The sequence below is a fragment of the Embiotoca jacksoni genome, unplaced genomic scaffold (assembly GCF_022577435.1).
Source record: "Embiotoca jacksoni isolate LCO1_2020_lvr unplaced genomic scaffold, fEmbJac1.0.p SCAF_4, whole genome shotgun sequence".
NCBI classification, from domain to species: domain Eukaryota; kingdom Metazoa; phylum Chordata; class Actinopteri; family Embiotocidae; genus Embiotoca; species Embiotoca jacksoni.
In genome coordinates this window covers 8,543,463-8,558,409 of record NW_027185392.1, presented here as the reverse complement: position 1 = coordinate 8,558,409, position 14,947 = coordinate 8,543,463, and the positions used below count along the sequence as shown (strand labels likewise).

General features: G+C 37.8%; 2 protein-coding genes across 11 annotated transcripts in view; one reads left to right on the top strand and one right to left on the bottom strand.

The window, feature by feature from the left end:
* clockb (clock circadian regulator b) overlaps positions 1-7,885 on the bottom strand; it is a 22,313-nt gene extending 14,428 nt beyond the window's left edge. For 2 of the 5 annotated variants that reach the window (XM_069166661.1, XM_069166666.1), the window contains exons 1-9: positions 7,214-7,303; positions 4,156-4,243; positions 3,367-3,523; positions 2,796-2,884; positions 2,164-2,223; positions 1,709-1,857; positions 995-1,086; positions 612-701; positions 316-436 (exon numbers count right to left, since the gene is read on the bottom strand). In XM_069166661.1, the coding sequence (XP_069022762.1) occupies positions 316-436; positions 612-701; positions 995-1,086; positions 1,709-1,857; positions 2,164-2,223; positions 2,796-2,812 (529 nt within the window). In that variant the 5' untranslated portion in view covers positions 2,813-2,884; positions 3,367-3,523; positions 4,156-4,243; positions 7,214-7,303. Of the gene's footprint in view, positions 1-315; positions 437-611; positions 702-994; positions 1,087-1,708; positions 1,858-2,163; positions 2,224-2,795; positions 2,885-3,366; positions 3,524-4,155; positions 4,244-5,584; positions 6,895-7,213; positions 7,304-7,769 lie in introns of those variants that run through there. The other 3 variants (XM_069166664.1, XM_069166663.1, XM_069166665.1) reach the window with 3 other exon arrangements.
* Positions 7,282-14,947, top strand: exoc1l (exocyst complex component 1 like). 6 transcript variants are annotated; one of them, XM_069166671.1, is made up of 4 exons: positions 7,282-7,361; positions 12,349-12,452; positions 12,723-12,901; positions 13,809-14,947. In XM_069166671.1, coding segments are annotated over exons 1-4 (555 nt in total). In that variant the 5' UTR covers positions 7,282-7,359; the 3' UTR covers positions 14,079-14,947. The 6 variants fall into 6 exon arrangements, with proteins under 6 accessions (XP_069022772.1, XP_069022771.1, XP_069022774.1 ...); XM_069166670.1 differs by having other exon boundaries at positions 7,317-7,361; positions 12,389-12,452; XM_069166673.1 differs by lacking the exon at positions 7,282-7,361 and adding an exon at positions 7,991-8,080.

Genomic DNA, 14,947 nt, shown 5'->3' with positions numbered 1-14,947 from the left:
GTTAATAGTTGTTCTTTGCTATTCAGCTGTTCCAGTCCCGGAAGATAAAACTTAAAATAAGATTGACCTTCAAAGAAAAATGTACTTGTTCAACTTTAAACGGTGTTGACATTTTTGAATGTTTTTTTTGTTTTTTTTCTCCAATGATATGCCTGTATACACTGTTTTGTTAAATTTAGAGGAATACATTTATTAATGTTTTAAGTAGTCCTGTTTTGTCTCTTTGGATATTATGGCCCAAACATAAAAAATATATGGAGGAAATCCCATTCAACCACCAGGAAGTATGGTACAAAATGAGTGGGTGTTACTCACTCTTTAGGTAATCAGAGCTCAGGCTCTCTGGGTCGGAGGGGTGTGTGGAAAGCGCCTTGTACACTTCGGAGTGTTCCCCAATAGGCAGGAAGTTTAACAGGTTCTGGTCCACTAAGTCCGCCTGGGAAACACAAACGGACATAAGGTGAGAGGTCAATGCCTTTTTTCTTCTTTGCAAATACAGGTCATTCTGACATGTTTAATCACATAAAAATAAATCCTGTTGAAAGCTCGTTGTAGAATACAGTGGATGACTAATACATAGCAGACGAGAGAAACAAAAGAGTGTTACTCACCGGCAGGTGTTCTAGTAATGAGGTGACACTCTCAGAGATGTAGAGGATGTTCCCATCAGTCATTATTGCTATAAAGAATCCATCCAGAGCCTGATAAAGGAGGCAGAGAGAGCAGATTGAAAACTGTTCACTAGCAAAGAATTAAGGCTGGCTTGAGTTGGGATTTGTTTAAATCAGCACAGATTTAAAATTGTAATTCAACAAAAAGAGAAGTTGAAACCGTTTGGATGAAACTGTCATTTTAAATTACAGAAATGTTATGAATTTCTGTTGAGGGGACACGGATATGAAAACTCTACCACAGCATTAACATGACAGTAGATATAGCACCTATGTTGTCACATAACAGGCAGGATTACAGCAGAAAATGTGAGATTTCTGACCTCCAGCATGAGCTGGGTGAACTCCTCATTGCTAAGAAATGGAGGCTTCCAGTCCTGCCTGATCTCACTCGACTCTGACTGGGCTGCGATTTCTGAAGAGAGGAGAGAACATATTAGAATATAAAGAGGACAAAATAATTCCAGGAAAAGGCCAAGTGAGGAAAATATGATGAGTAGACAGCACATAAAAAAGGCAACACAAAAACAAACAAACACAATAAGCATGGAGGGAATACAGATCAACTGGTAAAAAAAACTAAAAACAAGTGAAAACGACATTTAAATAGAAGACTGGATAACTGGCAGCTGATTTTCAGTCATCTTGCACGGCAATGATAACAGCTGGCATTAAAAGAAATATTAGCCCATGTGCAGTGATTACACATTTCCGCATGGAAGAATCTTAGTATTTATAATAGGTCAAATTAGTAAAAAGCTCAGTCATTCAAGTATGGCACAATTATTAACCATTAAGTCAACATTACACGGTCAAAAGGTTTAAATCAGTTATAGAGTATTTACACATATACACTGTATATTTCCAGTAGCAATGTCTCAAAAAAAGTGTAAGAAACATGTTTTAAGCTCAAGAGATGAGGCTAAAACAAGCCCTGATAGCAGTGTGTATAAAAAGGAATGATAAACCTAAAAAGAGAACCAGAAATGTGTAACATAAACACAGGAAGTGAGGTGAGGGTGGTATAAAGCTCTGACCTTTGTGTTTACACAGGAAGTCGATGCTTTTCTGCAGGATGGTGGACTTGTCCATCTTCCTGGTGTTGCCAGGCAACATTGTGCCGAGTTCCTTGATGAGGACATTGAACTGGTCTCTCCGTTTCTTCTCTGACTTGTTACGGGACACACTACAATCCAAACCAGTTATAAGTTAGATTGTAAAGATTACGTCGTCACAGTGTTTTGACTTTAGAGGATCTGTTGTTGTTTTTTTGTCCAGAATCACTTTTTGAAACAACAACCCTGACTAAGGACACCTTTGTCCTGTGACCCTGGAAATGTTAAAGTAAAGACAGTGTGGCTGTAGTGAAAGTCAGCTTTGACGTAGTGTATTTTCAGCAGGAGCAAAACACTTACTCAAGCTCATCTTTAATTAATATGGTTTGCACATTTTACCCAACTCTCCAAAGTGCTCATCTTTATATCTCGCTTACCGTTTTGCTTTGTCCTTTTCATCTTCTTCCATCAACCCATCAAAGATGCTACAATCATCCCTAAAGGAGGGAAACAAATATTTAAATGTTTTCAGAGTTTTTCCAACTCACTTTGTTTTCCCATCTGTGCACATTTGTTGGCAGCTTGAAAGCAGATCTGCATTGTTAATAATAGCTAACGATGGATGTTGGCTAATGAGGATTCCTACTCTACATGCCAGGAGGTTTATTTTTGGGTCACACAAAAAAAGAGTGAGACAGAGAGAGAGAGAGGGAGAAGGAATGTGTTGTGCTTGCCATGAAGGTTAAGCACATCGAGTGTCTTCTTGCCTACGCTTAATTTACCCTAGGTCAAAATAATTTCATTCTAATGGATGGATAATATCTGGAAGGGCTGCTACTTAATCTTTAAATTGGAATTTAATTTTCATGCAAACAAAACAAACAAACACAAGAAATGGAAATAGACACTGAAATAATAATATTAGTGGGATAGAATTAATCATAATAATTTGTAGCACTGGCTTTAATGTTTTTGTAAACATATCTGGACAGTTTCCACATGTTTCTATAGTACATATGTATATGCAGTGTCCATGACATCTTTTGAGTGTGTGTGGAAGCATACCCACCCTATGCTTGATGTCATGATGGCTGCTGATCAGGGCTGTGGCTGCAGTGACTTGTTCTTTAGGCGTGAGGTAGGCATTTGGAAGACCGCCTGAAGAGACCAAATAAAAAGTGCCATATCAGTTTAACTGCCAGTTATATTACAAATTACAAACAATTCAGTGAGCTAAAAACATGTGAATTGCCTGTCACAACGCACATCTGTAAAAGCCTGAAAATATTCTTTCTTTTCTATCTGCTAAACTGGCTCAGAATTTTTTTTTTTTTTCTAAAATAAGAACTGGCCAAGTCTATAGAACTGTAAACTTAATGTCATCTGTGTCAGCGTGTCACTCTCCAACACTAATTACAATTATTAGCGTTCCATATTTGTGGCCAGTAAAACATTATAATAGCTAAACAACTGCCAGAAAACATGCATCTAAATACAACATAATTAGATTTACAAATATAAAAAGGATGAGCCAACTTTCAATTTTACACTTCCTGAAGAGTAGCATATTACATACACTCTGATATACTTGAAGTTTATCACAACATGGCTCTGTGTGTGTCTGTGTAGTCACTTCTCACCCCACTGCAGCTTTTGCACGCGGTCAGTTAATGTCTTTTCTCGGGTTGTAGGAAGGGTTTGAGGTCAGAGCGGACTCTATGGTCAAAAGTGGTGTTGAGGTCATTGGGGTCACGAGGGGGCACCAAACCGTGGGAAAGACATGGTGATCAACCAAACCTGTGGAAGACATCAGAGCGGAAACATGGAGGTTAGGGTGGCTCAACAGGTCAGTTTGAGTAGAGCTTTTAGTAATTTTCCATCTTTACTGCTGCCCACAGGATCGTGAGAAGTGTATTTGCAACTGCAGACAACAAATTACAATTTTCAAAGGCTAAAAAAAAAAAAAGTATAAAAGTCTTTATAGAAAAAAAAAAAGCTTTCTTGGGTGAAACCTTCATTAACACAAGAAAATCTCAAAAATGTGTTTCATATTTTCTTATAAGTTTGTATTTTATATTGAGATGCAGACCTCAGCATAACAAAACTAATGGTATTATAATGTTGTTGTCCCAAAAGATCACCAGCCACAACAGTAGGTCACCTTTACGGATAAATCAAACAAGCATCAACAACTTTTCTGTTTCAATTAATACCGTTAGCGACTGCTTTAGTACAAGTATAGGAATTCTAAACTTACTAATAAATAACCAGATATATCTTATTAATTAAGCTCCAGGAATTCTAGATTAATGTGCCACAAAATCTTCAAAGAGTGAAGAAAATACATCAGTGCAGCAAGAAAATAAATAAATCACAATGCTTAAATATTTGTACCTCAGAAACTCTTTTTTCTTTTTCTTTAAACTTACTCTGGAATGTCTCTTGCTGGCAAAACTGGCTGTTTGGGATGTTGCCTTCCAGGCACTAACAAATCTTCATGTGTGAGCCACACCTCACCTGCAACATAAAGAACCCACAATGAATGCAGGCCCAATGGCATGTTTGTGAACATGCCATTGGGCCTGCATTCACTGTTTACAGTGTCGGAAAATTCTAGAGGAAAACATGGAATGAAACAGAAATTTAGATCCACAGCGTGACTGTACACACATACGGGACAAGAACAGTGACAGTAACGTTTGGCATTAAAAAATAAGATTTGGCATTGAAAAACAAATCCTGGAACTGAAAAAGGAATCATTGGTATTGAAACACTTGCAGGTGAAAAATGTGTATTGGCACTGAAACAACTATTGGCATTGGAAAAAAAAAAAAACTTTCCCTGAGAAATAAAACAAAATCGTGAAAAAAATATTATTTTATGTTGATATTATTTTTTGCCTTACGATGTGTTTTTCTACGTCAATCTACACATTTTTAAAATTCAGAATTTTTATAATGTCACAGGTTTAAAACTTTTCCTTTTTCAGTTTCAACTTTCTGTCGCTGTTTGGTTGGAGAGGAGGGGTTGGAGAGGAGGGGCAAGAGCGTGGGACTCCCATATGTTTGCACACTAATGAAAAGCATAACCAGTTCACCTACAACTCCCAATTTAGTTAGCCAAATCAGCGATTGACCAGCCATAGACTGTATATAAAAAGGTTCAAGCCGGCCCTCAGCCAATCAGCATAACGTCGGTTAAACGTTAACTCTAACCCGGTGCTATGTAGAAAAACAACGGCAGAAAGAAAAAGACTCGTTTGCACTTTGGGAGTTGTAGGTGAACTGGTGGAAGCCATCTGCAGGATACGGGGTCATGCCCATGACAATCTACTTCTGACTGGAGGTCAGGTTCAGGAAGAGTGACACCCTACTTAATATGCTAATTATATGTGAATTGTGGGTAAATCCCACATCCCTTGCCCCTCCCCTTAGACTCTTCCTCTTCATGCCAAAACAGTGACAGAAAGTTGAAACTGAAAAACAAAAGATTGGCATTGAAACCTGTGACAATAAAACAAAAACATCCCTGAAATCAGACAAACATGAAGAAAAAAGATGAAAATGTACACTGAAAAGCACATCGTAATTCAAAAAACATCAAAATAAAATAAGATATTGAGATTATAATTATAATTTTTTTTAATGATTGCATTTTACTTTTCAGGGACAGTTTTTTGGAACACCAATACTTTCAGTGCCAATACACCTTTTTTACCTGCAAGTGTTTCAGTGCCAATAATTCCTTTTTCAATTCCCTGTTTTGTTTTTCAATGCCAAATCTTATTTTAATGCTAAACTTTACTATCACTGTTCGCGCCAGATATGCGAGATGCTGTGTATCGAAGTCAAACCCACCAATAGAAACTCCTGTCTCATCCATCAGCGGATGTCCCATCCATTACATCCAACTCAACTTGTAACCAAAAGTTTTAGTTTCAAAACCAATTGTTTTTGCCTCACCTTGTACCACAAAAATAGTCTAGTTTCATAAGCACATTTCTGAATTCTGTAACCAAAACTAACAACACTAAAAGAGCAAATTTGTTTGCAAAGCAAATAATTTTATTCTTAGTTCATATACTTTAACATAAAAATTTTGTTTTGGATTGCAGTGTAAGGAATTTGATCTCAAAACTGTTTTTTTTTTTTTTGCTTGCATAATAAAGACAAAATATATTCATACACTTTGGGCAACTTTTGTTGTAAATGCCCAAAAAAACTGAAATGACTTGAATTCATCAGTATATGATAGGAGAAAAAAAAAATGTTTGTCCAACAAACAGTAAAACAAATTAAAAGGTAATCACATTGGAGCTGCAGCTAATTATTATTATTTTTTTTTAAATAAGCAATTAATTAGCTGTTTGCTCTTTACAATTTAAGAAAAGTTTGAAAAATGTCAACTAAATCCCAGATGCAGCCTAAAATGTTTTGTTTTATCCCAACCAACAGTTTACAATCAAAAGATATTCTGTTTATTATCATGGAGGACTAAAGGAACTAGAAAATGTCCACATTTAAGAGAATTTCAGCATTTTTTCCAATAATAAAAAAAAAAAGACAAATTGTTCCAACTCCTCCACTATCACAAAACACTTTGAGCGGCAACACATGATTATTTCAATCTAAATCTGCCAATTAGTTTGTCAATCGGCAAATAAATCTCTATCAATTCATAAACATGCACAACAAGCCATAAACAATAAATAAACAATCCTCAGTTTTTTTTGTATATGATCAACAGCACTAAAATACCATTAACCACACTGAAATCATCCAAACATTGCAAATGAATTCGGGAATGTCACCACTTGGATCACATTGTTTTTCTATGAACCCTATCGAGGATGATTTTTTTTTTTTTTTTACCGAAAGGCAGGAAGGTCATAGTGGCCCCAGTGAGACCTGCAGACAACACTTATCTCCCTGCTAGATCCTCTTTGTTATTGAGCCAATTTTGAGGACTCTTTGTTTTTCTGATGGCCAATAAATTGAAGCCTCATCAGACTGGGCTTCTCCATCGGGCGAAGAAGAGGCTGTACACCAACGCCAATGAATAAACTGTCATTGTTAACAACATGGCCGAATGCAGGCAATGTAGTGCAGTGTCGACATGAGCTCCAGGACACGACACGGTAACATTTAATACACCTTTAGTGCCACAGGTGTTTCGTTATACAACCGAAAGAGAAGCAACCCATTTAGCTACCTAGCAGGCTAACTAAGCTCGCTACCGGAAAAACTGCCCATTTAACTCCAGAGATTAAATGCTCCTGCTTTGCCCCCATTTCCTCCCGCTGCACTCACGAATGCTGAATGACACAGTTATGACAGGCAACACGTTTCACGCTCGTGAAATTAAACGAAAGGAAAAAAAAAAAAGAAAAAAAAAAATCAGCGTCTAATCACGGAGAGCTGGCGCTCAGCCCGAAACTGTCACGCAACAACTGACATTGAAGACGAAATAATCTCTGAAAATATTACCGTCGGTCCTCAAAACACCGCGAGACGGACCGAGCCTAAACATCCGCGCGGGGCAAAGTCCTCGACAAAAGCCGACAAAAACACGAACGTCGGCGGCGGAGAAATGCCTAAAATCAGCGACGGTGGAAACATTTTTCTCGCGGCAGATGTATGTATGTATGTATGTACACACATACACACGGTGGACCGGGCACACGCGTGCGTACGCACACACACACACACACAAACACACACGCGCGCACACGCGCGCGCGCTTTAGCGAGGACACCGCGCACGCGCTCGCCCACTCGTACACATAGACACTGGCTGCATAGAATGTGGGTCACTGGGCCTTGCTCTCCCTCGAGCGTGCGGAAACAGTCCCGAAGCCTGCGCTGCAGTCCGACCGCTTCCGCACGCCAAAAAAAAAAAAAAAAAAAAAAAAAACAACAACAAAAAAAACAACCGTTTACGAAACCGCGACGGTCGTGCCATTTCACAATCTGCGACCACCGCCTGCTTTGAATGCGCATTAAAAAAAAAAAAAAAAAAAAAAAAAAAAAAAACCAACCCTTACCTTCACGAATAATCGACAGCTGCCTCCGTGTTTTGCTAACTTGAACGTTGCATCGAGGCGGTGGGGGCCAGGAGGACTCCGGGTTGGGGAGAAAAACAGGAGGCCTACTTCATATTACGACGTACAGTCATGCGCAATAGAGACAGTAGGGCGCACTATTTTGCAGGTACAGTAGCAGCAAAACGGAGAGAAATGCTGAGTGATCCACGAAGGGGAAATGACTCCGCGTTTTTTTGGTGACTTTTCCCGTCGGACTGGCCCACATGTCAGTGCCACCAAGTTTGTTTTGTGACAGAGAATACAAGCGAAAGGTAGCGATTCTGCGCCCCGGCTTTCAAATGGATGCATTTAAAACGCGACACTATCCAGGATGGTTGTCACAGATATCCGATCAATTCGTATATTATGAACGTGCTTTCATAATTCTCAGTCTTAAAAGTTGTACTGTCGCCCAATTTGAAAATGTTCACAATAAGAGTGATATGCGTTATTTGGGGAATTACAGATCGGGTTGCAGTAAACGGACTGGGACTGTGACATTGGATGGTCGCCAGAAGGGTGCAGAGAGCAGGGTAGGGATGGCCCTGCCTGATAGCAAGGGGTTCCCCCTTTTTTATCGACATCCAATCACAAGCTTTGCACGCCATGACGTTGTAACTAGATTGTGTCGAGGTTCCCCTAACTTCATAACGTGGTTCATTTTGGCATAAGGAAAAACTTTTGTGAGGCATGATATGTAATTAGATGTTCATTTTAAATGGATCTCCAAGCAACCGTGGCAAGGTTAATCCAGAAATATCACAGGTGAGTTTACTAGTCCTACCGGTTCTGAATTCAAAGGTTAAAAGCAAAACTTTCCTGTACTATGTGTAATATTTAATAAACCCAGGAATTCCCATGTTAACTGTAGCAATGCTAGTACATGACAGCAGTTGAAGGTCATCCACACCGTACATCATTTGTAGCATTTGAAATGCTGTGCAGCCAGCAACCGTTTTCACAAAAGAAGTCCACTGAAAGTCATTGAAATCACAACATTTTGTGTGTATATTTACATGGGTGTCAAACAGTTTGTGCACATTAACGCGCCTCCCTCCCTATCCCCCCCACACACAACTTTCTTGTTCTTCTTTTGTCACATCACTGCCACCTGTAGAAAATATAATAGTAATGAAAGATATTGCTGTTGTCTTCCCCAAACATCTCAAATACAGATTTCTCATTTAGACATTACAACCAATGAAACCATGTGTGGGTTTTTTTATGCTGCCTGTTTACAGACAAACTTACATTTTTGTGTCATGTCATAAAAAATGGCTGCTGTGTGTTTTTTGTATTAACTACAAGTCACTGCTTAGCAGATCTCTCTGAGCTCACTGCATTCAACATGACTGTCTTTACCTCTGTCCTCTAACGGCCTGACTAAAGCTTGAGGTTAAATATGACATCGTATAATAAGTCATGACAGTCATTGAAATGGTATAATTTTCTAATAATAATAATGGCCCCACGATGCAAGCAATCACTAAATCAATCTACAATCCCACAAAAGAGCAAAAGATTATATGAAATGAACTAAAAAAACAAAAAAAAAGGCTGTACTACAGAAAGCAGAACAAAATAATGTATAATTACATTCAAATGTATCAAATAGAATCCATAAAATCAGCAGGACTTGGAGCCAGTGACCCAGTTTTCTCACGGGCACACTTGTAATTGCAGTCTCAGGCTTGTGCACAAAACAACAGTTTTCTTTACCTCTCTTAGTTTACTGTTACTAACAGTCCAACCTCATTAGCTCTTCCTTCCTATTTGGGCTCATTAGAGATGTGCTGCTTCTCAGTCTTTCTCTCCACTTTTTATTTCTATCATCACTCTTATCCTTTGTGTGAACTCCATTGGCTCTCTCACTTTTCTTCTTCTCGCTGTCATCATTTTCACTTCTCATGTGGTTTGTTCAGATTCGTCCTTATCTGCTTCTTAAGGATTCTCCCCATTTTCTATGTTTATTATGTTCTCTCCTTTTCTCATCTTTCCATCACTCGGCACCCCTTCCTGCATAATCTGTATTATTAATGCTTCAATTCTTCTCCACCATCCGGTCTCTTTTTCATGTTCACCTTCTGTGATCCCTTTACGTAAGATCTTCCATCATTGCTTTCTTCTTTTGCTTCCTGCTTTTTCCATCGCTAAATTTTCCCACAAAATTTTGTCTGCACCAATCACGTCTTGGGTTTCTTGATAACTTTATCATACATCTTGTTAGTTCTTGACTTTCTTTTTCAGCATGTCCATCTTCCCTCATTAACTTCCTCCAGGCTTCCAGCGACACACATATTTTCTCTCTACTCACCATCTCGTCATCCTCTTTAATCATGCATTCATGCCTGTTCTAAACTCCACCCATATTAACTAATAACTGTTGTTGTGGAAAGTAACTAAGTACATTTACTTACGTACTTTACTTAATGGAATTTTGAGGTAATTGTGCTTTACTTGAGTATTACCATTCGATTTATACCTGTGAGCACACTGTGAAAGATTAAACCAGTGGTTTCCAACCTTTTCAGCATCCGACATCTCGCAAACAGCAGTGTGTAGTCAGGCTCACATTTCAGATGTTTATGAGTTGTTTACAGCTCTACCAAATAGGGATTTTTCCTTCTAAACTTCCAACATGGTTTCATTTCAATAAAGGGTCAAATGATCCAATATTTCAGCAAAACTCAAAGAAGAGAGAAAAAGTCCAAAAACAGAAAACAGATTTGTGGATCAGAACTTTGTTTTTTCTTCTTTTGTCTCAGTAATCATCTGACAACCCCTCAGATTTATCTGCTGTCCCTGTTATTGAAACTGAATAAAATGTAATCCAAACTGTCTCCAACTGCAGCAGTTACAGCAATAACATGTTGCTTATACACTGATGCTTCAATATAAATAATCTAATAATGTCATAATAATTTATCAGCGAGAGGGACCAAACCACTACTTCTACTTTAATACTTTGACTACATTTTGCTGAGAATTATGTAAAGCCTTGTTTTTCATTCAGGACTTGTATTTACCATGGACTATTTTTACATTGCTGTATTGGTACTTTTACTTAACTAAAGGATCCAAATACTTCCTCCAACACTGCATACCATTTCCATTAAACACAAACATGAAATCATTGCGTCCTTTATTCTTGTGTATTTCATCAGACACTAAAACTGCTCCATGGGATTCTGGGATGATTCCCGAATTTCTCCATTTATTGTGCAAATGAAAATCCTTTCAATGCATATGACAGTACTAGGATAAAGTCATGATAATTAAGTACAATACACCTCATGTGTTATTCATAAGATCCAACACTTGTACATTTCCTCTCGTCCCTACTTCCTGCCCATCTGCTCATCTTTCCATCTCAGAGGCAAAAAGCTTTTCAAGTGATCACCCACAAAAAACATCAACAACAACCACAATAAAGCACTTAGCAGTGGAACGAGCCATCATTGTTTTCACAAATGTGACAGATCCAATGGAGCCACACTCTTTCCTGCAAACAAATCAAATCAGTGCTTTGGTCTGGGTCATTCTGGGGTGATTTTGCTAATAGAAAAATCCTCCCACACTCTTTTGATAAGCCTCTATGGAACTTTAAAAACATGCTCAATTGCATGTTACATGTTCTCTATGTCTGTCAGCACATCGAGCAAATTATCTTGTGGAGCCATGATCACTAAAGAAGTGTAGCTTCCTTTATGTGCTAAAAATACTACCTCCCTTTATATAAGTGCGCCACCCTACTTTTACCTATTCTCAGAAATTGAATTACTACAGAGTAATGGAAAACATGCAAAGTGCTGTGGGACATCCTTTTCCCACACAACAATCATTTAATCACGGACAAACAGTGGGCGCGGTGCCATAATATATATCAATGCCTTTATGTGAGTGAGCGGAGGACAGACAGAAAGACCACAACAAGAAAGAAAGGACCGTCAGTGTGTGTTGGGAGCGGAACAATACCAGTAAAGTGTATTTATGTTTGTGTATAAGACACACTTTAACAAAGAAGCAAAAGTGAAATCTATATTTGCAGGAAACCTTCATGACATCATAATGGATCTTAATTGAAGCAATAAAAATGTGAAATGATGAAGAGATTGGTCTTTAATTGCCCCCTTTCTACTGAGTCCCTCATGGGCAAATTTGTGTGAGAGCAGTGCTTCATGGACATGGATCATCAAACCTGACACTGAGTCGACCGTGTGTGTGTGTGTGTGTGTGTGTGTGTGTGTGTGTGTGTGTGTGTGTGTGTGTGGTAAGAGTACATTTCACACAATCAACCCACTAGCACATACTTTCACGAGGTCTGACAGGAGGAAACATCACCACCTCCCTCTCCACCACCGCTGACAGATTTAGGGGTTCTCCTCCACTGTCACGATCTTGCTAATATCTGTCACATCTCATTTCTTTCTTAGCTTTTCTCATCTGTTGTCACTGTCTTTTTCCTTCTCTCTTGCTGTTTCTGGGTTTTTTTTGTGACGCTTTGATTTTTCTCTTCCTCTCTGATGTCGTCTCTTCTGAGGGAGGAGATGCAGAGAGTTTTATTCCGACCTGCAAAACAGAAACTAGTGGAGTTTATTGAGATTGAAGAGCCGTCGCAGGGAAGACATTTTCTCTGTGTCTCAGGTAAACAGCTTTCATGTTGGCTAAAAGTAAAAGTATGTTTTTTGAGGATGAATGTATGCTCGATCATTTACAGTTGCAGATCCTGCTCTGATTATAAAATGTATATTTCTAATGATTACAAAAGTTTGCTTGTACAGAGGCTGTAAAAGAAATGTCTGTAAGGCTTGAAATTATTCTTTTCCAAGTATTCTACTGTTACTGTTACTGCAGATTAAAAGCCTGGTCCTGCACTGCACCTATTAACAGTATATGTTGTTTTCCATCCTGTAGTTGAAAAAAACAAAGTGGTGCAGTTATGCATCGTGCAATGTAAAATGTCTAAGAAGTCCCTAAAATCTGGATCCAAGAAGTCCCACACCAAACGCTCCAGCATACATGAGTGCTACAGGAGGACAGAGAACTGGTCCCTGGAGGACTTGACTTTGGTGGATGGACGAGACCCAGATGTGGTAATTAACCAAGTTTTATTTCCGTTTCCATTGTTTTTTATTGTCAAATTTTGTATTGATGGAGACAATCTGTTCCTTTATGAGCAGTAGTTTAAATTTAATTATGAGATGATATTTTTTGATAAAATTGCATCATTTGCTCCATTTACTGAAAAATGAAATGAATACATTTGTCTTTTAATTCAAATCTAATCAATTATTATTTGTTAGTTAATAAGTCAGTTTTTCTACCTCTTGTTACTCTACTGGTGTTTTGTTTAGACCCAAAGAGCAGTGGCGGAAGAAGAATTTCAGATCCTTTACTTTTGTGAAAGCATCAACACTACAATGTAAAAATACTCTATTATCAGTAAAAATAATCATACTTAAGTAAAAGTACATAAGTATTAGCAGCAGAATTTAATTAAAGTATTAAAGTAAAATTGCCGATTTGGTCTGTCTATATATGACCTTTATTTAACCAGGTAAAATCAATTGAGAACCAATTCTCATTTACAATGATGACCTGTCAGCACAGTCCAAAATGTTACCTTGAAAGAGAAAACAACACTATCATCCCATGCAAATGTGTGCGTCTTGAAAGCAAATGTTGGAGTGTAATTGTACAAATTATTCAACTATTTATCACATCACCAGATGAATAATATTGAAGCATCAGTTTGTAAGCAGCATGTTATTGTTATAGCTGCTCCAGGTGGTGATAGTTTGAACGACTTTATATACACCACTGCACAATGGGAATATCAACCATCTTTGATGACTAAATAGAATACATAATAAACTAAAGATATTTGGATATTTTAGTGTCTACAATAAGCCCTCTAACTGAAATGAATGTGCAAGATTTTATACCTTAGACACAAATAAAATTGTATTCTTTTCTTTTTTTTCATTCCTTTGGCTCCAGGATGACCCCTGTTTCCTGTTGCACTTCGATAAGGTGCGTTGTGTGAACGCCACCAGCTCCTCAGCCAAATACTCCATGGTGCGTGCCCTGGTTACCCTTAGTGAACGGCACTGTCAGAGGTCACTGAACCTGCAGAACTTTGACTGGGCTTACATCAAGCCGACCTCCTTCTACTCCAACAGAGGGGACTGTGTTGTTCTATCGCAGATATGCTTCTATGCATTAAATTTGGTTTGTCTGTCCATGTGTCCCGTGCCTTTGGATGCATAATAACTAAAAGTATAGCTTGTGCGATTAGGTGTGAAGTAAATGTAAGCTTGTGACACTATAGACATTTGACAAAGAGTTATACACCTAGAAATGTGTTTTGCATTAATGTTGAATGTATCTTTATTGCAAATGCAAGTTTCAAATAGTTTTGTTTTTGTCAACTGTATAATCTTTTTCTGTTGACTTCTTATCCCTGAAAGTAATCTTTTATGGGTGCTATTGTGAATTAAAAAAAAAAGGCACATAACAAGTAAAACAATAAAAGATCCCTTGCCTCTCTCACTAAACCTTCTTAAAGGTATACAAAAATATGTATTATTAGTAACAATAAATGTAATGTTTAGAAGCATATAATGGATGTTTTATTGGCTGATTCCACTGTATTTTATATAATTTTCAACGTACTAAAAAACTAGGGTTTCCTCGTCGGATTTTTATTCAATGCACCAACAAGAAGGGATTGAAATATTTAGCTAATTCTCTATATTATAAATAAATTTATAGAAAAAAATAACAGATAAGTCCTCTGAATAAATAACAGGGGAAAATGCAAGGAATGACCAAAAAGGCTTTAGAAATGTGTGGTTAGAGGGTAATGGGCTCAGAATCAGCATTAGAAATATTTTAATTGGGCTCATGCTATGAACATTAAAAATATTTATTGTATATATATATATATATATGTATATATATATATAAAAGCAGCCAATATAAATCATACTCATTTATTTATTTATTGCAACATACTCGTTTATTTTTCTTCAGTAGTTCAGCTTTGTACCTCCAGATGGCCCCAACACAAAACAACAGACGACCAGGAAGGGTATTTAGTAGAGTCAAAAACTGCCTGACGAAAATCATTACACATA